This window comes from Psammomys obesus, unplaced genomic scaffold (genome assembly GCF_907164565.1).
Source record: "Psammomys obesus unplaced genomic scaffold, mPsaObe1.curated_primary_1811, whole genome shotgun sequence".
Lineage (NCBI taxonomy): Eukaryota > Metazoa > Chordata > Mammalia > Rodentia > Muridae > Psammomys > Psammomys obesus.
Genome location: NW_026596117.1, coordinates 13,317,992 through 13,342,932, shown reverse-complemented (window position 1 = coordinate 13,342,932; position 24,941 = coordinate 13,317,992). Strand labels below are relative to the sequence as shown.

Here is a 24,941-nt window from a genome sequence, read left to right as displayed (position 1 = left end):
GAACTTTTTGTACTTTAAGATGAAGAGGAAAGCAAATTTTACCCAGCATCACCTGGAGAGTATAGCATTTGGGAACATATCATAAGTCTTTCTTTCCTTTTAACTACCCTTAGGATTCCCCTCAGAAAGTTGCTTAAAATGCAGACACAGGGGTTCTGCCCAAGGGCTGGGTGAGGCACAGAAGTTTGACTACCTGGGACACAGCCATAGCAGCACCTAGCTACCTTCCATTTCCTCTTTTCCCCATATTTTAATCCTTCTCATTATTTGTTTACATTTATTAACATAACCAAATCTGTATAGAATTATAAAATAAAACCTAACCTTCACCTATTTTTTTTTTGTATTTTCCCTCAGCTACCATTTACTTCTGCTTTCTCCAAACAGCTAAAATTTGGAGATGTATACTAATCTACACTTTTCCAGACATCAACCCCATCTATTCTTTGCCCAGTCCATTGTAAGCTGGGTTTTTTTTTTTTGTTGTTGTTTGTTTTGTTTTGATTTTTTGCCCTACCCTGTAATCTAGATTTTAATGAAATAATAGTTGTAAAAGTTATAAATAACTTTCTTGATGAAGTTAGTGGGTAATTTACAATCTTTATTAACATTTAGTATGTCTGACTACATCCTCATTTTTGGAATATTATTTTCCTCTGGCTTCTATGACTTTGCATTTTTTTGAACAATACAAATCTCCTAGCTTCATTAATAGGCAAATAAAAACCAGGTTTTTCATTAGCATAAAGCTCACACAGAATAACTTCTAATTCCTTTCTTTCTTTTTTCCAGGAAAAGGAACACATAACATTTATTATATGCCAAAAGCACAGAAACATTAGACTTCTGTCTTCTAATTGGACGCTGGGTAGTCCATGGTGAGCCAATAAGGCACAGAACCTACCCTCATAAAACACAAATGCAAATACATTGAATAATTGTTATTTTTATAAGATGAAGAACACAGAGAAAAACACACAAAGTCAACCTCTGGTCTCTAAACATGTACGTACAGGCAAGTATGCCTCTCCACATATACACGCAGGTATACACATAAACCACACACACAAATACAATGATACCAGTGGCAATTTTAAATTCTAAAAGCCCACTCCGTGCTGGTGAAATGACCCAGCAAGCCAATGCACTTGTCACACAAGTTTGACAGCCTTAGTTCGAGCCCCTGATCCCAAGGTGGAAGGAGAGAAACGACTCCGGAAAGTTATCTGCTGACCTCACAAGAATATTGTAGCCTCTCTCTCTCTTCCTCTCTCCCTCTCTCTGTCTCTCTCTCTCTCACACACACACAATAATAATAATAAAAATTCAAGTTAAAAAAGACCTTACCTAAGAAGAGAAACTTTTTTGTCACTGAAGTCAAGAAGAAATTTGGTTTGGTTAAATTTATATGACTTAAGGAGTCTTCTGAACTGATGTCTAAGGCTAACAGGGCTGTTGAGATGGCTGAGAGACTGAGAGCACTTACAGCTCCCCCAGAATGCCAGCATTCAGTCTCCTGTGCCCACACCAGGCAGTTTATAGCTCCATCTTCTGCACACACACATAAACACACATAAACACATAAACACGTGGACATAAACTCCTACAGCCACATGTGTAAAAATAAGCTAATATTTAAAAACAAAATGAGGTCTGAAAACAAAAAGTAGTATCCATCAGGTAATAATGGGATGATATCTCATCAGATATTTACTCAGTGAAGATATTTGGAGAGTGTAAATGACTCTTCAGGGGGTCTCTTTGTATTCACCTCAGAGAGCAATGGCAGATGGAAGAAAGAACTCTCCTCAAGTCTAGCTTCGTGAACCAATGAACATAATTAAAGTTTCTTTCAGAATCATGTCTGCTTGCTAGCAGGTCTAACACTTAATAACTAATTTCTGCTCTAAGCACATATACCCAATTACGTATGTTTGAGAAAGGAAGGTGCCTCCTGACCTCTTACCTCTTCCAGGAGGGCATGTTAGTGGAACCAGTCTTGTGAGGGTCTCCAGCAGGCAAACCAGAGCTCCTCTGACTTCACGGCTGAAACCCAAGGCTTTCATGCCTGAGCACAGAGTTCCACATCGGTATTGCCTTAACTTAGTCTAAGAAGCATGATTTCTGGTGATCCAGAAGTTCAAGGTGAGTGTACCAAGGGTCTAAGATGGCGAACAAATCTTACAGGTTTTCTCCATCAAATGTGCATCAGCTTCCAGAAAGACTTTGAATCTCACCCAGTTTATGCTGGAATTATTCTATTGTATCATTGTCCAAATTATCAAAAGGTCCAAATAACCTTTAAATGTCAGCACTACTGCAAATTGACAGTTTACCTGGACATAAAATTTGATTTTGAAAAATCTTTATAGAAGTATAATTTGGATGCTTGGGAATCTTGTTTTCAAAGAAAAAGCTCCATAAATCTTTAACCCCCCCCCCAAAAAAAAAATCCCAATACTGACTGAACATTGGTGGACAACAGAAAATATGCCTAACAGTGTACAGTGATTATATATTAGGTCTGCCAGAGAAAACATAGAGAACAGGGCAGAAATGGATTTTGGAATCTACAAGTTTCACTAATAGGCAAATAAAAAATAGATTTTGCATTAGCACAGAGCTCACTCAGAATGGGTTCTAATTCCTTTCTTGTCTCCCTCTGCAGGAAAAAGAACATTCAAAATTTATTATATGCTGAAGGTGTGGAAATATTAGACTTCTGTCTTCTAATTTTCCTATATTTTTTATACTATAAAAATTCATCCAATAAATTCATTAAAGAAATTAATATTGTTTACTTTATACTATATGATAATCCCTTTGATCCTGGAAACTTTTGGTTCCTTTCTTTCACAACCTTGTATTTCAGTAAGGAGGAGTGGGAAAAGATAGAGACACAATGCACAGATAATTATTTTAGGCCATGGAAAATGTTATAAAGAGAAAAACAAGATTAACCTACAAGGTGACTAGAGCATTACTTTAGTTGGTCAGTGAGGAAAGCATCTTTGATGTGTTAACAACATATCTTGAGAAAAAAAAAAGGAAAAAAAAAGAAATGCAGTGTTATACAGGAGACCACAACTGCAGAGGTCCTAGACTCAGAACAGCTTACCACAAGAAGAATGAATATTTATACTGATTACCTTAAAATCTGTGAGGATATAAATAGTTGTAAGGCTGTTCTGAAAGATATCAGCGGAAGAAACGAGCAGCAACAACCAAACGCCACATTGCCTGAGATACCGTGTAGTGCTGGCAGTCCTGTACAATGAGAATGCGAACAGTGATTGTCTGGTGTGTTTCAGGCTTCACAGAGGCGGTGGCATAAAGGCAGGGTTTGAAATATCGCTGCCATCTACAAGACAGGGCGTGTCTCTGTGTGTGCTGTTGGTGGGGACGCTACAGCGAACAGCTGAATGCAAAGAAAACAGGCTGTTTCTCATTGTTGGGTGGTTCGAGAGGCATAGATGCCTAGCCACGACTCCGAATTAGTGCTTTTCGTGACTCCCTCTATTAAATATGTTTACAGAACAAGTTTGTGGTGGCTCCAGAGGCAGTGAAAAAAAAAAAAAATGAAATGAGGAAAGAGGTGAGAAATCTGACGTTTATAGTTCATAACTGGGTGGGGCTGTTGAGAAGTATCAACGATTAACTTTCTGTAGTTGGTTCAGAATAAGCACTGAATAGACATCGCTAGCACCAACGAAAGATAATGAATAGTCGGTGGTTGGGGTGGCAGCCTAATGTCTGATCGACATTAGTCGGTCTCCTAGCATCAAAATAAACTCTCCTGTTAATAGAGTTCCGAGAGCCTAAACTAGGCTCTTCCCAGACTTGTTTTAATCCAAAACTACGAAATACGCATTACTTCGGTAATTCAGATGAGCAAATTCAGCGTCTCCGAGTGGGAATGTACCCTGACTCCGCTTTTGGAGTCTGTCAGCCACCAGATTGGAGGTTCTGTCTGACAGTTAACTAGGTGGTCACGCTTAAAATTCCACTCCCTAGCCTAGAGGCTTAAAGAAACGACTCACGTAAAGCTTAGAATTAGGGAAATCCAAGGAACGTCAAGGGATGAGGAAGGGGAGCGGAGGGGGTGTTCCAGAACGTCCCTACCGGCTGGTCACAGCACTATCACTGGGGTGCGTCACAAGAGCATCGAACCTCAGGGCAGGGCGGAGCTGCAGGGCCATAGCTCGCGCAGCCGCAGTGCAGTTCTAGGGTGCCACGGCCTGGGGGTGAAAGGAGGTGGGACCAGCTCGCCGGGGCGGGGCCGACACGCTTGAGCCTTGAGAGGCTGCTCCGTCGCAGTTTCCCCCGAGCGGTCACCGTCATTTCCGGTCGGAGGTAATGCTTCCGGGTCTCGGGCCTCGGGCGCTCGGGTCTGGGTGACTTCTTGACGACCGCGCTGAGGCTACCCTCTTCCCACCCCCTGCCCGCTCCCCGCGTTGTCCGCGTTGCCCGTCACTGGGGTCCTCTGCCGGCCTCTACCCCGGGTCGTGCTCGCCGCCTTGCCGCCTCCATCGCGAGGTGGGTGCGGTGGCGCAGCAGGCCCCGGCTTGCCTGCCAGTCTCCCACCCTCGCCCGCCGCCCCGCGCTTTCCGCCATTTTCCCGCCTGGAGGCGCCGGGGCGCGCTGCGGAGGTCCGCTCGGCCGCAGCGCCGGTGCCCGGGGCGGTCCGGGCCTGCATGGGTGGGCGGGAGGGCCGCGGTGGCGAGGCGGGGTGGCAGGTGCAGGACTGGGGAAGTGCGAGCTTCGGGCTGTAGTGTTCCCATGGTCGCGCGGCCCTCCTGCATCTCTGGGCAAGATGAGGTTTCTTTCTCTTGTCTGGTACCGTTTTGCGGTTTGGGAAGCTGTCTCTGAACGCTTCGGTCACCCAGGAGTTCAGCTTGCCTTTCATGAAACCTTTGTCTCAAGGGATGGGTACGCAGTAGGCCCTGGGTGTGATGAATGACTTTAGTCAGTAAAGGAATTACGGAAAGGTACTTGGCTGACGGCATCGTGCAGATCCTACCGCGATGCGATTCTTTAAACGTGGTGATACTCGTATCCGAAATGCTGAGGTCTTGGTTGAAAGGAAGACGAGAGAAATACCAGTGTTCTTGGAATGCTCTTGGATTTTAAAACCTCGTTTATTTAAGTTGTTTGAGGATGATTTGGGCCGATGGAGGGAGGTTTGAAAGATACGTAGTTTGCTGTTAGAGCAGCAACCTGCAGAGAATGTGACGTCGTCATTTTTTGACTGCTGAGCAATGGGAGATGGTACAATATTTTTTTGATTATTGGCTTGGGATTTTTCTTCAGCCATTTGGACATAGCTGTGTTTTTTGTTTGTTGAACCAAGGTGCAGAATAATTTGAAATAACCTATCCTCAGAAGGGAAAATTTGTTGTTTTTAATATGCCTTTTTTTTTTTCATTAAAGAACCGAATGTGAATCATTAGCTCAAATAATGTGTTTATGACTCTCATTTAATTTTTTTCTTATGTCAGGTAGTTGAATTGTAATGTTCAGGGCTTGAAGAGATGGCTGAGCAGTTAAGAGCACTACCTCTTCCAGGGTACCTGGGTTCCATTCCCAGTGCCCACATGCCATTCGTCTTATCAGAACCATCTGTAGCTCCAGTTCCTGGGAGCCAGCCTCTTCTAGTCTCCTCAGGCACCAGGCATATTAGTGGTGCACATGCATGCAAAGAAAACACCCACACACGAAAAATAAAATTAATTTTAAAAAAGTTGTGAAAAAGTTTCTTGATTAACAGGGTAGACTGATTATAGATTTTAACCTATTCTGATCCTTTGTAATATTTCAATGTAAATGTTTCTGATACAGGAACTATGAATGGGAGGGCTGATTTTCGAGAGCCGAATGCAGAAGTTCCAAGACCAATTCCCCGTAACTATCATATTAAGTATTTATAATTAGTAGCACCTTCTGTGTAAGGAAATCTTAGTTGCCTAAGTAACAGTAGCAGTTGGGCTGGCTTTATGGGTTGACGTCTGTACAGTCTTTAATACTGTCTTGTTACAGTCTCAAAATTCCTTATCTGAATAAGGGTGGGAGTTGGTTTTCCATATTTTTGTTTAGCACTCTGTCTAGCCTGTCTTGAGTAGCATGTAGTAGGAATAAATTCTGTTGGAAGTCAAAGCTGTTTAAAAAAGAAGTTGACAAGTCAGTTTCCTCATTGTTGTATTTATTTATTGTTCTTGTTAATAGTGGATAAAGCTTTTCAGACTTTTAAGAAAATGACTTTAAATTTTGTTTTTAAAAGACATAGGGGCTGATTACATTCCAACAGAGGAAGAGCGGAGAGTCTTCGCAGAGTGCAATGAAGAAAGCTTCTGGTTCAGATGTAAGTTACCCTTTCTAAGACTTATTTTTTTACAGAATGTGCTTGTGTGTATTTGTGGTATCTGTGTATGTGCCCATGTGTGGAGGGCAGATGGTGGTGTCTTTCTCCCTCTCCATCGTTTTGTTTTGTGTTATATTGTTATTTATTTTATTTTATTTTTTTTAAAGAAAGAGTCTCTCTGTGTAGCCTTGGCTGTCTTAGAACTTGCTCCATAGACCAAGTTGCCCTCAACTCACAGGGATCCTCGAGGCCTCTGCCTCTGCCTCTGCCTCTGGAGTGCTGGGATAAAGGCATGTGTTACCACCATCTTAATTTTTTACATAGGGTTTCTCACTGAACTTGAGTTGTACCTTTTTGTCTAAATTGGCCAGCTAGTGAGCACCCAGGATCTTCCTGTCTCTGCCTCCCAGTACTGGGGTGTCCGTGCCTGGCTCTTTTCATGAATATTGGGGATCAGAACTTAGATCCTGGTGTTTGGAAGTTGCAGGTACTTTACCACTGAACCATCCCTCCAGCCCTGCTTCATCATTTGTTCAATCAGCATAAATTGATCTAAAGCTTTCACCTACAGAGTGATTTAAATTTATATTTGAAATTACAGTATAGCTAGAACCTGTTGGGGCACTTTTGGTATAGTGTGGCTACTACTAATAAAGAGGAAGGAAATAGAATTGCAATTTTGTCAGAGTAGCCTGAGTATGGTTTAGTAAGGTTGGTCACTACCCTCTCGTTAGAGATGAAGAAGGTAGTATTTAGAGGTATTTAATATTCTGCCTGTGTTAACACTTTAGCTAATGAGCCATTGTGCCTTGAAGTTAGGTCAGTCTGAACCACAGACTTGGTTGGGGTTTTGAATCTTAACACTTAATGACTGTCCTAACAACTAACTGGTTTGTTGCCTTTCATTATAGTGAGGATTTACTGTACCATCAGTCTTGATTTCTGACTGCAGGTCTTAAGATTAGGATTTTTGTTGTGGTTGTTGTCTATTGTAGACCTGGCTGGCCTGGAACTTCCTATGTAGACCAGATCTACCAGTGATAGAGCTAATGATGCTCTGGCTTTAGTCCCTAGTACCAGGGCGGTGTTGGAGGAATTACAAAAAGAGAAACAAACAACCCCAAGGGAACAAGACCAGGCTAGCCTTGACTGTGTGATTATTCTGCCTGTTTCTGCTAGTTCATATGTGGACCACCATGTCTTTTAAGAATTTGTATTTTAATGCAGAGAACACTGAAAGATACAAACAAATACAATGTTCTGTTCACTTTGTATTATACAGAGTCCTGCGTGTTTCTGAAGTAACAGTGTCTTTACAATTGCTATAGGTAATTCTGACAGAGGCAGGATGGAATTTAAAGATTTTTTTTAATCTTTATTTTTATTTTATGGGCATTTTGCCTGCATGTGTGTCTGTGGACCACATGTACTTAGTGCCTGAGGAGGCTAGAAGAGGGCGTCAGTTCATTTGAGTTGGAGTTACAGACTGCTTTGAGTTTCTATGTGGGTGCTAGAAATTGAACTCCACTGCTCTGGAAGAGCAGTCATTTTTCTTGCCTGCTGAGCCATCTCGCCAGCCCTGCAGGATATAATTTTATAAGGGGCAGGGGGAAGAAACAAAGAAGGAAAGGGGCCTGGGAGATGGCTCAGTAGGAAAACCTGCCAAGCCTTGCATTCAGAAACCACATGAGGGAAGGGGAGAAGCCATTTCCAAAAGTTGCCCTCTGACCTATACAGAAATATCATAACACTATTATGTTTTTTAAAGAATGTAAAATGGCAATTTTTAAAAAGATTGATAGAGGAAATAAAGGGAAAAAGGGTCAAATGATAATATCAAGATACCTAGTTTATAACAGTACTCATTAAAGGTATACTATTTCTATGGGGAAATAAATTTAGTATGGCAGTTTTGCCATACTAAATAACGACTAGACTTGGTACATAGGTTTGAAGTGTGATGTATTAAGCTAATGCATACTATTGTGTCCAGATTTATATTTGGGTGATAAATTTATACTTTTGTTGTGTGTTACTGGGAATAGATGTAAGATTATTATGCTTAAATTGTACCGAAGGGCAGTGATCTATAGGCAGGATTTTTTTTTATTACATGTTAATTCCAAATTGAGAGAAACAAGGACAGGCGAAAAATAGTTTGCTATTTTATTTCTAGCTGGGCTACTAGACAAAAGATTAATAAGTAACATTAGACTTTTATTCTTGTTTGTGTTTTGCTAGATGTCCTGGAATTCACTTGTGTAGATCAGGCTGGTCTTGAACACACAGAGATCTGTCTGCGTCTGCCTCCCTGTTTGGGACTGCTTTAGACTTTTAAAACAGAGATGAATTAAATGTTCTTTATTATTGCAGCACCGAACTTCTATAACCAGATGATAAGAAATTAAATGTGTGTAATTACCATGAGGATTTAGTAGTCGTGTAATAGAAAAGTTTGTACTTAATAGCATTTCTTTCTCAAATAAGGAATGCTGTATATGACATACATACTTATGCAAATGAGTGATGAAATTTATTTTACTAAGGAGAGTATTGGCTTGTGACTGTTAGAGTAATTATAACTCCCTGAGAATGTACTGATTGTAATTTTTATACCTTTTTGATATCTGTAAACTATTTCTTCTGGTTTAAAATCAAACTCATTAATCTGAAGATTTCTGTTACCTTATAAAAGGAGCAAATGACAGAAGACTCTATACATGAAATATCGCTGTTGCATATTATGTACTACAGTAGTTCTCAACCTTTGCAACCACTAACATCGTATATGAATTCATAGTTGCATAAGTTACAGATTACATGTTACACTTTTAAGTGCGTGTTATCAGTGTTATCTGACTATTTCTTAAAAAACTTATTTACATATTTTTAATCTTTTTCTCCCTACTCCACCCCAATCCCTTCCAACACCCCAACACCAGGTAGGAGAGAAAAAGGGTTAGTGGGAGAGGGGTGCAGTTTTCTTTCTGAGCTGCTTCCTGTTAGTTATGGTTGTCAGGTTCCTTGGAACCAGTCCAGTATTCATTTTAGGAAATCTCCAGCTTCTTGTCTTACAACAGCAACCAGGAGCAGCCAGAAGAAAGTAGTAGCAGCATTGTTCTTTCTCTGAGCTCCGCACTGTCTGGGCTCTGGCATCTATTCTCTCTCTAGAGTCCTCAGACTTAAACTAGCTGCAGTTGGCAAAGTGTTCCTCTCAGAGCCTGGACAAAGCAGAGAGTCTCCTGCCGTGACCATCTGAATCAGTCCCACATCCCACACCTGGGACCAAGACAAAAACATGTCTATATCTACACCATTTGGCTTTCCCTGGAGAGACTTAAGTACCTGTTTATCCCAGATTGGGATAACACTGATAGAACAAAGAAAGGATTCCACTGAAGTTCAGATTGGTAAAGTGTAGAGTTTATTACTTACAGGAGCATGGTTGACTCCTGAGCGTCTGAATCATCGAAAAATTTCACAGCATGTTCAACACATATAAAGGGGGCCTCACTGAATTATTTACCTCTTACAGCCTCCAGGAAAAGAGAGGCCTGTTGAGGGTCTCTTGTGGCTTGTACCAGCTGCTCTGATTAAAGAAGCAATGGTCCTCTCCAACTCAGGAAACAACCACAGTGCACTCCTGGCTCTTTACATTCTTTCTGCCTTCCTTCTTGGTCATGTTCCCTCCTTGTAGGGCATGATGAAGATGTATGATTATTTTTCTGAGCATTGAGCCCACTGTGTCACAGCAGCAGTCTTGTCAGTCAAGTTTCCTTTTAATATGGCCCAACAGCAGCAGCAATCTATAGCTATCAATACAGATGTTTAGGAGGCAATTTCATCATGTACATAAAACAATAGTCATAGCCTTCCTGCTGGGGCCTATGGTATTCTTAGTCATAAATTGGTGCCTTTCTCAAAATATCAAGCATTGTTCTGTGGAGTAGGCTTACATTTATCTGGAAAAGTGTTGGTTTCACCTATATTAGTTATGCCAGCATTATGGCAGCAACCACATGATGGTTTGGCATGGCCATCAGGACTGTAGGCCATAATTCTTACCAATCATCCTGCCATAATGCTGTCTGTTACCACAAAGCTAGCAATGAGGGAGAACATTACCAGCTTGATTTCTTTGTCCTGCGCTCCGCGCCTTCCATGTTAGGGATTTGCTGTCTACTTCTGGCATGTACCCAATATCAGTGGCAGTAGCCTGGATAGTTAATGTCAAAGGGATTTATTTTTGTTTGTTTTTTGGATAAAGTTGCTGAGGGGAGTCATTACTGATGGACCTTTTTGTGAGTCAGCTATGCTGCTGGTGACATGGTTCAGTGCCACGGCTAACCATAAATTGCTCAGGAGACTTCCTGATGGATTGGTTACCTTTTGAGTCACCTATGCTCCTTTAAAGACTCTCCAGTAAGCATACTGGTTCACACACTGGACTTGGATGAATCTTTCTTTGATACTCGGGTGTTCTGTCTGGGCAAATAGACTCTACTTCTTTATGAAAAGTTATTTTATAACTATGTACTTGCAGATTAGACAGTATTATTAATGATAAAAACATAGAGTCTAGGGACTACCTTACTATCTGGATTCAAGTCCCAACTATACTGTGAGATTTAGGAGCTGTGAGATTTAGAAAAGTTTCTATTTGTGTCCATTTGTTTATCTGTAAAAAGGCAGTGTTAGCTACCTCATGGAATTGTGGGAATTCTAATTTTACAAATGGTAGCATCTGTTAAATGGCTGTATGTATATGTATGTGTATTCGTGTATACATACATGCATACATACACATGTACATGCATACATACACATGTACATGCATGCATACTGACTAATGCATTAAAGTTTCTATTGAAAACTGTTGTGAAGCTGGGCTTGGTGGTGTACGTCTGTAATCCCAGCACTAAGGGAGGCAGAAGCAGGTGGGTCTCTGTGAGTTTGAGGACAGCTTGGCTTACAAAGTGAGTCCCGGACAGCCAAGGCTACAAAGAGAAACCCTGTCTCGGAAAAAAAGAAAAAGAAAAACTGGGAATTTAGAGTAGCATTTTACAGTTGTGAGGAGAACAGGGCTCAAGGAACTGTGGGAATGCTTGATTGGATATGGTGTGGACAGTGGTCATCACTGTTACTGATTTACCTGAAGGAACAGATTGTTTATAGAGTGAAGTAGTGATACAGTGGGAAAGGCCACTGGCCTGGGAGCCAGAGACCTTGGTTTTGATCCCAGGTCAACCACACAAATCACCTGTGTTGTTTTGAGCACATGAGTTGTCCATTCTGGATATCAGTTTACTCTGATTAGGATGAATACTAGATAACTGCCAGAGCCCCCTTTAGCGGGCCGTTCTCTTTTTGTGTGACATAAAATAGATAGAGTAAATTAGATAGAACGTGAGCCTAATCTATTATTCCCTTATGGAGTAGGAGGAAATGCCTGCCGGCATGATGGTAAATGGAGGTTGCGTAGAAGCACCAGCATCCCATTGCCAGGAATTGTGGGGTGGCTGACTAACACGTCCCCTCTTACCTTCTGCAATTCTTCAGTCCTTGAACCAAGACAAACTGATGCTGTAATTAAAAATGATTTGTTCTTTGAAAAACCTTAAATGATAACACATAAAGGTATTCTGATCAGCCAATATTAAAGAAAGCAAAGGTAAATCTCTTAGTAGAAGAATAAGTGGCCAAACCTTTGGGTGGCTGCATTTATGTCTGATGGCAAAGTTATTATCCAATTACAGAATTAGAAATCTTGATCATAAAATTTCTATAATAATTAAAATGTTTAATCACTTTTGTTTTTAAAGTGCCATATAGTTTAGACAAGAATTGACCAGACTACAGCATGAACCAAATGTGGTTTTGTATTTAAAATGCTGAAAATAATTTCTATGTATTTAAAATGGTTGGGGAAAAAGGACTGATTTGATTACATATGCAGATTACTAGGATTAATGTTTTCTGTCTCTAAGTAACATTTTATTAGAAAAGTTATAAGTTCATTTTCCCCCATGTTTTGTCTTCGGGTGCTTTTGCCTTAAAATGGCAGTTGCATAGATGGCATGAAGACTCTTTACTCTCTGGCTCTTTATAAAGTGTACCATTCACCAGGTGCATGCTGTTATTTGAATTTAAAATAATTTACAATTAAAATATAAAAAGCAAAATTAAGTAAAGGAGCCATTAGTGGAGTTCAGAGTGTACATACGCATATCTACTGTGTGTGCTCATTAGAGACCAGAGTCAGGGTTCTTATTGAGGACTGATCACATGGGCACCTTAGCCTACCTGGTACTGAAGTTCCAGACTCCCAGATGTCAAGTTTTCCAGTGTATAGACTCTGTTTGTATAAACAGGTGAGATACATATTTAGGTAAATTTATTATCAGTCTAGGGACTGTCTGCTGGTCAGTTACTAGATCTAGTTGCTTGCCAATCTAGTGAGCAACTCCGTCATTGCAGAAAATTCTTAGTACTGGTATAGAGAATAATGATTTATAGCTGTTTTTAAGTTATAAATTATTTTGGAGTTATGAGTTAATAATTTATTTTATATATTTTCATGTGGTTTTAAGGAATATATATAAATATAAAGTATAGATTTCATTCTCCCAGCTACCATGTTAATCACATGGTGAAATATATTTTGTATTTTGGTTGTCATAGTGTAATATACAACCTAAAATCTTACAGTCTGAGATTCAGCAGGTTTCCTTAGGTTGTGAGGACCTAATAATTATTTATGTGGTTTTAAGTGAGTATGGTTCTTACTATCTTTAAGCTTATTTTGTAAGTGGTAGTAACACAACAATAAAGATGTGATAGGATAAAAAGTAAATGAGATAATTGACATGATGTCCTTAGACTGGAATTTGGTTATCACTGAGTACTGAATGGCTGCTCTTGTAGTGTGCATCTGTAGCATCTGGTTTTTTTGCTTTTACTTCAGACGTGACTTAGAGACGTTTTACTTTGTTGAAGTTGATTATTTTAATAAATTGCTATTGGTACTTAAATGTAGGTGGTTTCTTGAAATATATTGTTTAATATTTTGCAGTATTCTGAAAATACTCCTTGAATTTTGCTGTTTGTGCACAGTGCAGCTTTAGAGATCTGGGTTGTTGAATCTTCTCTTGATGGTTTCGTTGTTATTTATACTAATTTATCTCTAAGTGTACTCAAAATAGCATTTTCCTTTTGTTGATAAGTTTTTTTTTTTTTCCTATAGCTGTGCCATTGGCTGCCACAAGTATGTTGATTACTCAAGGATTAATTAGTAAAGGTAAGTATTTAAATTTACACTTATTTAGCATTTTGGATAACTTGCTTTATCTTATTTTCCTGATTTTTAAGTAAGGGAATATGGTCTTATTAATCATGATCAATGATTAATTTATACAGTATTAGAACAATTTTGTCTATCTAGACCCACTCATTTGATTATGTTGCTTTGATATTTTGATGGCATGGCCATGTGTTTTTGTTACAGTTTCTCCCTATGTTCAGGAAGTCTCAGATTTGAACCCTGGCACTGTATTAAAAAAAAAAAAAAAATGGGTGTGGTTGCACCTGCCTGTAATCCCAGCACTTGAGAAGTGGATGCAGGGGGATTCCAAGTTTAAGGCCATCCTGGGCTACTTGAGACCCTGCCTCAACAAAACAAACAAACAACCAGAGAATTTGGTATCAATAACAATCTACAAAACCAGAAAAGTACCTTAACATTTGTTGATAGGTCTGGAGGGATGGTTCAGTGGTTAAGAGCACTTGCTGCTCTTGCAGAGGATTTGAGTTTGACTTCATCTTTCTTGTGACCTTGTAACTCCAGCTCCAGGGAGCACACGCGCCTTACACTTAGACAGACATTAAAAACCAACCATTCAACCCTTGTGGCTAGTTTGCAAGGAGAAGAGCAAACTTGGACCAGCTGAACAGTGTGTAGCGCCCTTAGAGATTGTTGGCAGTGCTGATTCTGGGCCCTTCCCAGTCATACTGAGTCAATATTGCAGTCTGTTTTACAAGTTTAAGGTGATTCATGTGCACTGGCTTAAAGATCTGTAGTTCACTATACTAGCTTTGTTATATAAGGTAGAAATTAAAATTTGGCAAAACAGTCAGAATCTGCAAAAACATGGATTTTATCCTGATTGTAGGTGATCCCTGTTCTTGAACAAAATATAAAGGAAAAGCTCCCTTCTGTGTTTTCCTTAATAGTCTCAACACTTTCAAATTTGAATCAGATTTCACGAATGAGCGCTTTGCTTTTTATGTTTTAATCCATTACAGTTCATGTCATTCATTTTCATATGTTTATCATTGTTGGAAACATCAAAGATCATTGCCATATAACCTCTGTGTTGCTCAGATTTGATGGGCAGTTTTTGTTCTTGATAACATGAGTACCAGGTGTGTTTTGGCAGGGAGGGTCTCCAGACAGGGATTGACTGCCCTAAAACTCTATGTGGACAAGGCTGGCTAGCCTTGAACTAAAAGCAGTCTACCTGACTGCCCCTGAAGCACTGGTACTGAAGATGTGTGCCTCCGTACCTCGATCCATTAACTTGTTCTTGAAGCATTCTTTTTGTTTCATTTCTAGGATAGCATACCCTGTCTTGCTCAGTTTTTTCATACTTTTGAATATCTGATATGTATTGTGCTGTTTTCATTTTGTATAGCACAAAATAAATTTTTATTGTCTTACGCTCACTTTTTAAATTTTATGTTTTTATGAGACAGGGTTTCAGTGTAGAGCTGTTGTATATATTTGGTTAGGGCACTTTTCTGGCTCTTGGATGTTTTTCAGTCCTATAATTAATCAAATCTTTTAAGACTTTGTTGTTGATCTTTGGTAGAGAGAAACATTTACTTAATCTCTTGACTGTGTCAAGTAGTCTTTCTGTATTTACCTATTCCAGTAATCTATAGTGTTTTGACCTTTAGAAAATTTTCTGTTGACACTGACTTCACAAAAAAAAAAAAAAAAAAAGTTACTTTTGGCACTTGCTGTTTTAAGATAGTAGAAACTAATTTTTCCTTCTCTAACAATGTTACTCAGAAATACTTTTAACTCTTCTTTAGGAATCCTGTCAAGTCATCCGAAATATGGTTCCATTCCTAAACTGATATGTAAGTGTGAATAATGCTGTATTTTTTCTACCCTTTTTACAAATGATTAAACCTAAATCAGATATTTTGAGTCATTTATGTTGCCTGTTTATATGCTGTCACAAATCAGATTGTTGAAGCTTGATATACTGCTTGACAATTTTAATGTCAACATAAAGAGGCCTGTGTTAAAAGGTTTCCTCTTTTTGCAATATAAAATAAATTTTCATTTGACATTATTTCAATTATTTCATTATTTCAAGTACCATATACATGGTACTTGAAAATAAATTTGATTTGTTTATAATAAAAGTTTGCTAGATATTCTACTAATTCAAGTGATTCATTATTTTAATGGGCTTATTGTACTGAATTATTTTTTTTAAGGAAATCTTGTGAAATTGTTGGGACTTGAGCACAAGTCCATCTTTTTTAAAAATTATTTATTTCATGTACATTGGCATTCTGCCTGCTTGTATGTATGTGAGAGGGTGTCATATCCCCTGGAACTGAAGCCACAGACAACATGAGCTGCCACTTGTGTGCTGGAATTTGAACTTGGGTCATTTGGAGGAACAGCCTATGCTCTTAACTGCTGAGCCATCTCTCCAGCCCACAATTCCTTCTTACAATAAAATATATGGCCCAAATCTCCATGACTATGACTTACTTTGGTGGCTTATCCATCTTTTTCTGCCTTGTTCTTGTCTATAAAGTGAATATATTAGGATTAGTTTATGTTATAGCTACTTTACTTGAACTGACTAGACTTTGGAGAAAGTGAATTATATCCATAGACTTTCTTTATTAATTTGATGTAAAGTATCGTTATCATCATTTTAGGTAACCTTGGTCTTCCTAAAACCTAAGAGATATTTAGAAATGTACTTTTTAAAATGCTATCTCAGAAAAAAAAATTATCTATAAAAGCCCATTCAGTGGCACAATTTGTTTGTTGTTTGTTTGTTTTTTACAAATAAGTTGCTTGTATCATGGGATACTTTGCTGGAAAGCTTTCTTATGTGAAAACTTGCCAAGAAAAGTTCAAGAATCTTGAAAACTCCCCGCTTGGAGAAGCTCTACGGTCAGGCCAAGTGCGGCGCTCTTCCCCACCTGGGTAGGTCAGTTCTCACCTTCATTTTGGTTTTTAGGAAACAACTGTCTTAAAATGCAAGGCCTGAAACTGCCTATGGCCATTTGTTCAAGTATAGAAGTGTGTTTTTGTTTGTTTGTTTGTTTGTTTGTTTGTTTGTTTGTTTTTCTTTAAAAAGTAGACCAAGATTTGGCTGCTTTTAGGACCTGTCCAGGATAATGGATTTCTGTTTTTATTCAGTTTAGCAAGCACTTTTGCTTTATCACATTTTGGACTTTCAAGTTACCAAATTTTGTCAATCTATCATATCTCAATGGATAGCCCCCTTTTTATTGTTTATTAGGAAAATAAACTTAGCAGAGAACGTTTGTCTATTTGATTTTCTTGAAGCTTGCAGTACATTCGTTTGTTTTGACTGTCTCGTACTAAGAACCATAGTTAATTCTTAAGAATATATTTCAAAAGTGAGCTGTTACTTGAATGAATTTTTGGTATAAATTAATAAAAATATTTTGGAGGTTTTGTTTGTTTATTTTGTTATTTACAAAGTTGTAAATCGGATAAAAAGGAAAAACAAAACCTGTAGGCTCAAGGTTGTTTACAACTTTCAATAGAAGAAAAACTATAGTTGGTGTCATGTCTAGTGGAGGAGGATGGATGGTCACGTTATGTGTGCTAGTGAACATTTTGAGCTACTTCAAACTATGGCTATGACATCTGTGAAACACCTGGGTGAAATGTTTTTGATAAACAAGAAAGATGGAGTATAAAATTATAGTTACATACTTATAAGACTGTGTCTTAAGAAAAGTTTACATCAAGTGCTTAATAATGCTGGTTGCAATGTGTCAGATGTTATTCTCTTACCCAAACTTCCTACAATGTGATTTAGTTATTTAAAGTTAAAATTAAATATTCAAAACAAAACAACTATAACAAAAATCCTGCAAAATGATAACATGGTGGGGTGATGTATACAGCCCACCACCACTTGGAAAGTTGAAGCAGGAGAATTAAGTGTCAAACCAGCCTGTGCTACTACATCTCTATGTCCTGTCCTCAAAACTAACCACTTTGAAATGTAACATATTTCAGAGTTGTAAAGCTAGGTGTAGTGGCATGTGCCATTAATCTCAGCACTTGGGAGACAAAAGCAAGCAGATCTGCGTGAACTCAAGGACAGCCAGGACTATATAGTATGACCCTGTCTCAAAAGTTTTCAGACTTGTAAATCTAGTAAAGCAATGTTTAATCCATTCTTGGGTTTCTTCAGATTATGGTTTAGATTTTATATTGTGAAAATATAAATTATCTGTTTGGGTACGTAAATACTTAAGTAGTAAGATCATTCAGCAGACTAATGAATTATTTCATAATAGAGACAATGCAAATTTTATGAGAAATACCTTTATTTGTGTCAGCAAGTTACAGATTATGTTGACTATAGCTATGGAAATAACCACTGTATCAACGGGCAGCATGGACACGTTTATTGAAACCTGATCTGAAGGATGTTTTTCTTTTAAGGATTTTAATACCACACACATTGAAATTACTCGCAAAGCTAAATGTTTAGAAAATTGAGTATATGTTTTCCTATCTCCTTTTATTGAATGGCTGTTTACTTCTGAGGCAATTATACTACAGGTCAGGCCTCTAACTCAGGGTTCTCTCATCTGAGGCTCCCTGGGGCTGGGATTACCACAGTCACCCTCATGGGTAGTTAGTGACCATGTTTAAGGTACCTAAATGTGTCAAGACATAGCTTGACTGCTTTTGTAGCAGAAACAAAGTATATTCGGTGGCTTATAAATAACTTAAAATTATAATTGTTTCAGAAATTCATAGCTTTTTTATCTAAATAAAAAGACAATGACTCTTTGTTCTTATGTATTATGATGTTCTTTTACAGGCATTATGCTCAAAGGTCAAAATATGACTCAAATGTGAGTGGTCAGTCCTCTTTTGTGACATCTCCAGAAGCAGACAACATAGAAAAGGAGACGCTTCCTCGTTATGAACCAATTCCATTTAGTGCTTCTATGAATGAGTCCACTCCCACTGGTATTACTGACCATATTGCCCAAGGTAGAAACTTCTCTTGAAATGAATTTCAGCATTTTATGGTCCAACGTATGTATACACTTTATTTGATGCTCTTTTTCTGCTGGATATCACCTCTGTGTGCTACTGTCAGCTGTCAGCCTAACTCCATCCATTGGCCTGACTAAGCATGTTTGTTCTTTTCATTGGTTTCTTCATTCATCCAACATACTCTTGCTAGGTATGGAAGAAATAAAGATGAGTAAGGCCCAGTTCTTGACCCTGAGGAACTCATCTTGTTGGAGGATACAGAAATAGATAGATAAGTCACAGATTGCCCCAGTTGAAAATGTTTACAAATGTAGAGGAACAGCAAAGAAGTAATAACTGCCTGGGAACGGCAGAGGCTCAGGAAGATGTGGGTTATATATTTGATAGGTCGGTCCTAAAGGCTTTCAGTTACCTTGTAATTGTAAGAGAAGGTTATACCTGCCTTACAGAATTGTTATCATGTGAGAAAATACACTTAAAAATGTATTACAAAATTTGTGTAAATAATAAATTCAGAGCATAAATGTGTGAAGTAAAAACTTTGGATTCAGTCCAGGATTTAAATTATGTTTAAAATTTGCTGTGATCCTGTAATTAGTCATTATTGGGTAACTAGTTTATATTATTCATCTGAAATGGAGGTGTAATGCTTTTCAAAGAACTGTTAAAATTAGATGAAGTAGTCAGACACAATGCTAATAGACAATAAACTGAACAAATGTTAGATTCCTTCCTTTCCTTCTATTCTACAGAGAAAAGTAGAGAGTTAGAAATAGGAAAGACAGGCCTATACGTCTTTAACACTAAAACACCAAAAGTTATAAAAACCAGAACTTAAGAACACATTTGGCAGCAAATACTGATGTGGCCTTTATTTACTTTACTTAAAATGACTTTTTTCCTATATTTTATATAAAACTATTGATATGTTTACTTGTTTTACATTCCTATCCTGGCTTTGTGTCTAGGGATATTATATATGATAATATTTTTCTAAAATTTATGACACCTCTAACTCAGAGGGCTGGGATAAATTGTGAATCTTTTTTAGAGTATGCTTTGGAATAATAATTTTGAAGGCTAATTTAGCAACATTTAGAGGGTTGCTTTGTTTTTGTCTTTTTGACTCTTGATTGAGTCTGCATACAGATTAAAGAGATGGGAAAGGATACAATGAAAAAAGAGTAACTGATGATAGGCTAAGGAATGTTTGAGAAGGTACCAAAGGGACCCATGTACTCAGAATATGAAGTATCCACAAGCAGGGTGTGGCTTTATAAATTAATTAGAAATGAATGAAATGTAAAGTTAGTTTCTCTGTTGCTCAGTAGCCATGCATACTTGTGGCACCTTGGATGTGGCCATGTAGAATACTGTCGCTGAAGATTTACTGGACACAATGCCTTATAGTGAAAGTTTGGGCAGAGGGAAGACTGATGCAGAAAAGATGAAAGATTCATATTCAGGAGAATTGTTGAATACCTTAATCCTAAGGTCTTCATGCTGTCTCTGGTTGGGACCAAAGATACCAAATGAGAACAGCAAAAAGGCAGGCAGAGTAGAGACACCATCTTCTCTCTGAAGAAGCTGTTCTTGTCCTCCACCTGTGTTTGATTTTTTTAAGTTAGGTTCAGATCCATTCTCCTGTGTTCTAGGCATGCACCAGCTCTTGTGTTGCCGTGATATGCATTCTTCCTACCATTTTCATCTACAGAATCTTGTGTTTTAATCTTTTCCATGTAAAAGCAGATAAAAGTCTCTTTGGTCTTTAACCATAAGTGGGAAAGATCCGTATTTAATAGGATTTTAATGCCTTCACAGTAACTATCTATCTATATCTATCTATCTCAAGAATCACGTGTGGTTCTTGTGTGTGTGTTGCTGTCCTCCCCTCCAGGGCAGACGCACCACTGTAGCTCCTTTGCTCTGCCCAGATGCTGCCCTCCCTTCCAGGGCACCTTGTCTGGAGTCTTGTCTGCCCTCCTGTTAGTGCTTCTTTTTAAGGATTCCAAAGACTTAGTGATCTTCCCAAAGTTAGAGGCATTCTGCCATACTGGCTAGAAAAATTGCCATGGGTAGTTGTTTTTAGGCAGTGCTGTTACATATTCTTATTCCTTCCAGGTCTTAGTAACTTTCACAAAACAGTAAAGTATATTTTCAGTCAGCTTTACACATTGGGAAAATGTGTAAACCTCTGCCAATCTTCTGTGTGGTTTAGGCTTTCACTTATCACAGAATGTCAGAATAACATTCTTTTTTGCATAAGAAAAAAGTAGACCTGGAAGGAATGAATCCTAGAGGTCATGTATTTAAATTATATCACATTTGGAGAAAACAGAATTCAGAGAAGCTTAGTGATTTGCCCAAGGACTTGTGCCGTTGGCTAATGGAGTGAGGGGGTCGCAGACCCAGCCCTCCTGAAAATCTCTATGACTGCCTTAGGGCTTTAAAAATACCTTTTGGGAGGGGAAATGAGTTTGATGATGGCTTACCACTAATGTAATAACAGTGTTAAAAATGGATGTGAGATTATTTTGTAAATTAAGATTATTTTTCTTATCCAGGAAAAATGAGTATTTAATCATGGTATATTATAGAAAATTATAAATTAAAATCCTGTTTGTTTTATATTTTTATAGTATATTTTACCAAAATAAAATATTAAAGATTTGAAAATACTACTTAATACTTACTGCTTAGAAGATTCTGATTATTCACTGGCATTTTAAACAAATACCATTTATAAAAGTTGACTTAAAATTTAGTTAGTATATTCCTAAAATAACATGCCCAGTTTGTGTCTGGCTGGAAGGTACTGTTTGTGTGCTGTATAAAACTTGAGTGGGTATTCAACTGCTATCATCAGTTATTCTTTTGCAATGTTTGTACGGTCCTTTTGCTGTTTATATACTTAAACTATGTTGCTTAACTGACCTGTCAGTCATTAATTACAGAGTCCATGTCATTATTTATGTGAGGATTTTTCTTTTTTTTATAATTTACTTAATTTTATTTTATGTGCATTAGTGCGAAGGTGTCATCCCTTGGAATTGGCAGTACAGACAGTTGTGAGCTGCTGTGTGGATGCTGGGAATTGAACCTAGGTCCTTTGGAAGAGCAGACAGTGCTCTTAACCACTGAGCCATTTCTTCAGCCCCTTATGTGAGCATTTGACTGATGATGCTTGCACATTGACTCTCTTTGGTCAGAAGAGAACAAGAGGCTGAAGTTGACTGTCACACTGGTGACTCAGGTCTGCTCTCTTCAAAGGAAGTTTCATACCATGGGAGAGTTATTTCAAGTGTTTTTATTTAAATACCATAAACATAGTAAGAATAAATTTTAGGTAGCATGAGCCGGTAGAGGTCAAGTTTTGTTCAGTAGGCTCTCTAGTTCTATACATAGTCTAAATGCATTTAGTAAGTTTCAGACACACTGGTAGATCTTAGGATTGCTTTTTTTTTTTTTTTTTTTTTTTTTGGCCATAGCTGAGTTTATTAAAATTTTGATACTAATCTTAAATTTTAGAAGTATAAGGGAGGAGGAATTATACTTCTGTAATTGTCTTGGAGGAAGCCTAGTTCTTTTGCAACGGTAGTATATGTTTGATCATATATTTCACTTTTCTGTTTCAGTTTTAGGTAAAAAAAAAAAAATTGCAAAATTTAGTCACATTAGATTTATCTACCTCTTATTACCACCTATTAACTGTTTGTTGTTTTAGGACCTGAGCCCAACCTTGAAGAAAGTCCCAAAAGAAAAAGTATTACATATGAGGAATTAAGGAGTAAGAACAGAGAGTCCTATGAAGTAACTTTAGCACACAAGACTGACCCCTCAGTCAGGCCTATGCAGGAAAGAGTGCCCAAAAAAGAAGGTATGACAGTTTAGTCTACTCACGGGACTTGTTAGATTGGAAGCTGGAGTTTCAGTTTAAAATGTTTTTATACTAACATGTCTAGCTCTTTAAGAAATTTACCAAAATAAATAAAAATAAATTACTTTTAAAAGAATAGTTACTTCAGAGTGGGCAAAATGAGCCAGCAGGTAAAGGCACCTCCCTCTAAGACTGATGACCTGAGTTCAGTCCCTGGAGGTCTACACAATGGACAGAAAGATCCAACTTCAGAAAGTTAAACTCTGACGTAATACAACATACACACTTCTCATAAATAGTAACAAATATTTAATTTATTTTGTTTTGGTGCTGGTGGCCTCGCTATGTCGGCATGTCCTTTCCGCTGGTTCACTGAGGCTCAGAGTGGAAGCCTCACTTATCTTGAGGGCAGGAAGCGGGTTTCTCTTTTTATGCTCTTTTAGTTTGTATCTCACAGCGTAGCATTTGCACTCATGTGTCAGGAACTATTGCACTTTATTCATTTTTCAACCTCACGGGCTAGAGAAAGAGCTCTGGTGCACTTGTGGAATTTGGTACATGTGGAGCTTTAACTGCACATTCTTGAAGTGCTGTTTCATGACAAAGTACTAAACATAGCTCTCTTCTTTCTAGAAGAAAACTGTTGGTTTTTATTTGTTTTGTGCTTTGTATTACAATTTAAAGAGAAGACCTGCTATGAAATTGTGATTTTTTTTTTTCCTAAGATGTTCTTGAATCTAGACAGAAAATTGGACATTGGTGTAGTATAGTTCACATTCTCTGAAAGTATTACTAAAATACTTTGAGCTTTAAGCTGGACAGTGATGGCTTAGTCCTTTAGTCCCAGCATTCAGAGGCAGAGGTAGATAGATGAGTCTCTGAGTTCGAGGCCAACCTGGTCTACAGAGTGAGTTCCAGGAATGGCAGGGTTGTTACACAGAGAAACCCTGTCTCCAGAAGACAAAACAGAACAAACACAAAGAGCTTTCTATAGATTATTTTTGTTGGTGTTTATCTTACTGGAAATTAGGAAGCACATATCAGAGCAGTACTCCCACACATCATGGATGTTCTAGAAGACTATCATATGGCTTTAAAGGGACAGGGCAAAATGGGACAACAATGGAGCAATGTACTATGATTTTAGTGTGATGGTAAAAGCCGTTTTGACGTCATAGATTGACTGAAGAGGCCACACCACAATCATTGCTTCGTTACATTGTTAGAGTTCCTTGAGTCTTTGCCATAGGTGTTAATTCACAGAGGGAAGCTAGGTAGAGAGACGCTAAAAGAGGAAATGGGGACTGAGTGTAGCTCAGTGAGCTTTCCTGGCTTGCCCTGGGGCCCTGCGTTCTATCAGCACTGCCAAAGAAAGACTGGAGTGAGTGTGAAAATGTAATATGTAATTACCAGAATATGGGAAATAGAATGTTATTTGACATCTGATAGGCGAGATTGAGTTATGATTTCCTTTGTGAAAAGCAAAATTCAAGTTATTAGAAATTTTTTTAAAATAATTTCTTGGTAACTTTGTTTTGGTATGAGCTATCATACACAGCCACATGCTCAGTTAGATAAACTCATAAAGGCAGGCACCCAGAGTTTGGACTTAACAGATTCCAAATCTCAGTTCTTGTTAAGGCTAATACCTTGGGCAAGTTACTAATCTGCTTTCTCACTTTTAAAATGGGGGTTGTGCTGTTACGTAGGGCATTTATATTCAGTACCCTTTACCATTGACTCTCCAGTATTCTCATTCACTGTAAACACAGCTTCTCATCATCATAACAGACTTAAAGTGGTGTCTTTTTACTGTTTGGAATCATCAGTTATTTGTGCTTTTTTCCTAGTCAAAGTAAACAAATATGGAGATACTTGGGATGAGTGAAAAACTGCCTCATTGGACCTCCTGAAGGCCTTCCATATCCGGCTTGATCCAGGTGGCTGTACGCACCTGCATGCTTGGACTCAGCAGCAGTCTTCATAAACACGTTTTAAACAAAATCCTGGTTTGTGTGATTTAACATATGATGCTTTAAAGACACAGATTTTAGTGTTTACTCTTGTGTCAATGTACCCAGGGCACTCAGAATGATGGTTTTATGCCTTGGCTGTGCATACTTGGTGAAATTGTTTTCAGTTACAGAGAGAGACTCATGAAACTCGACTGTGACTCTAGATCAGCCTACGAAGATAAATGATAGTGCATGTTGAGGGGTGGGGGGAACAAGACACACATAGTGTATAGCTTTGCATTCGTTATTAAAAGGCCTTTCTCCAGCATTTGCTCTAGCTTCTTAATGTGTATGGTGAATAAACTGTAAAAACATGCAGCAACTGTCTTTCTCGCTTTTATGGCTTTGTTTGAAATGTGCTAATGTGTTTTCATGTGTAAGTCT

General features: G+C 38.3%; 1 protein-coding gene across 4 annotated transcripts; it reads left to right on the top strand.

Moving 5' to 3' along the window:
- The first annotated feature begins 4,330 nt into the window (after positions 1-4,330).
- On the top strand, positions 4,331-24,875 carry Ociad1 (OCIA domain containing 1). Of its 4 annotated transcripts, none has more exons than XM_055629279.1 (9): positions 4,331-4,353; positions 5,839-5,901; positions 6,278-6,358; positions 13,602-13,655; positions 15,452-15,499; positions 16,460-16,595; positions 18,484-18,659; positions 22,390-22,542; positions 24,393-24,875. In XM_055629279.1, the coding sequence occupies exons 2-9, from the start codon at positions 5,844-5,846 to the stop codon at positions 24,428-24,430; spliced, it is 744 nt and encodes a 247-aa protein (XP_055485254.1). In that variant the 5' UTR covers positions 4,331-4,353; positions 5,839-5,843; the 3' UTR covers positions 24,431-24,875. The 4 variants fall into 4 exon arrangements, with proteins under 4 accessions (XP_055485254.1, XP_055485253.1, XP_055485255.1 ...); XM_055629278.1 differs by lacking the exon at positions 4,331-4,353 and adding an exon at positions 4,360-4,536; XM_055629280.1 differs by lacking the exons at positions 4,331-4,353; positions 22,390-22,542 and adding an exon at positions 4,360-4,536.
- Positions 24,876-24,941: the final 66 nt, after the last annotated feature.

Bases quoted from the DNA above. Each gene is read 5' to 3' on its own strand.
- Ociad1 (XM_055629279.1), top strand. From the start codon at position 5,844: ATGAATGGGAGGGCTGATTTTCGAGAGCCGAATGCAGAAGTTCCAAGA. The intron at 5,902-6,277 runs GTAACTATCATA...TGTTTTTAAAAG, and splicing joins AGTTCCAAGACCAATTCCCC to ACATAGGGGCTGATTACATT. The intron at 15,500-16,459 runs GTAAGTGTGAAT...TTTACAAATAAG, and splicing joins TTCCATTCCTAAACTGATAT to TTGCTTGTATCATGGGATAC.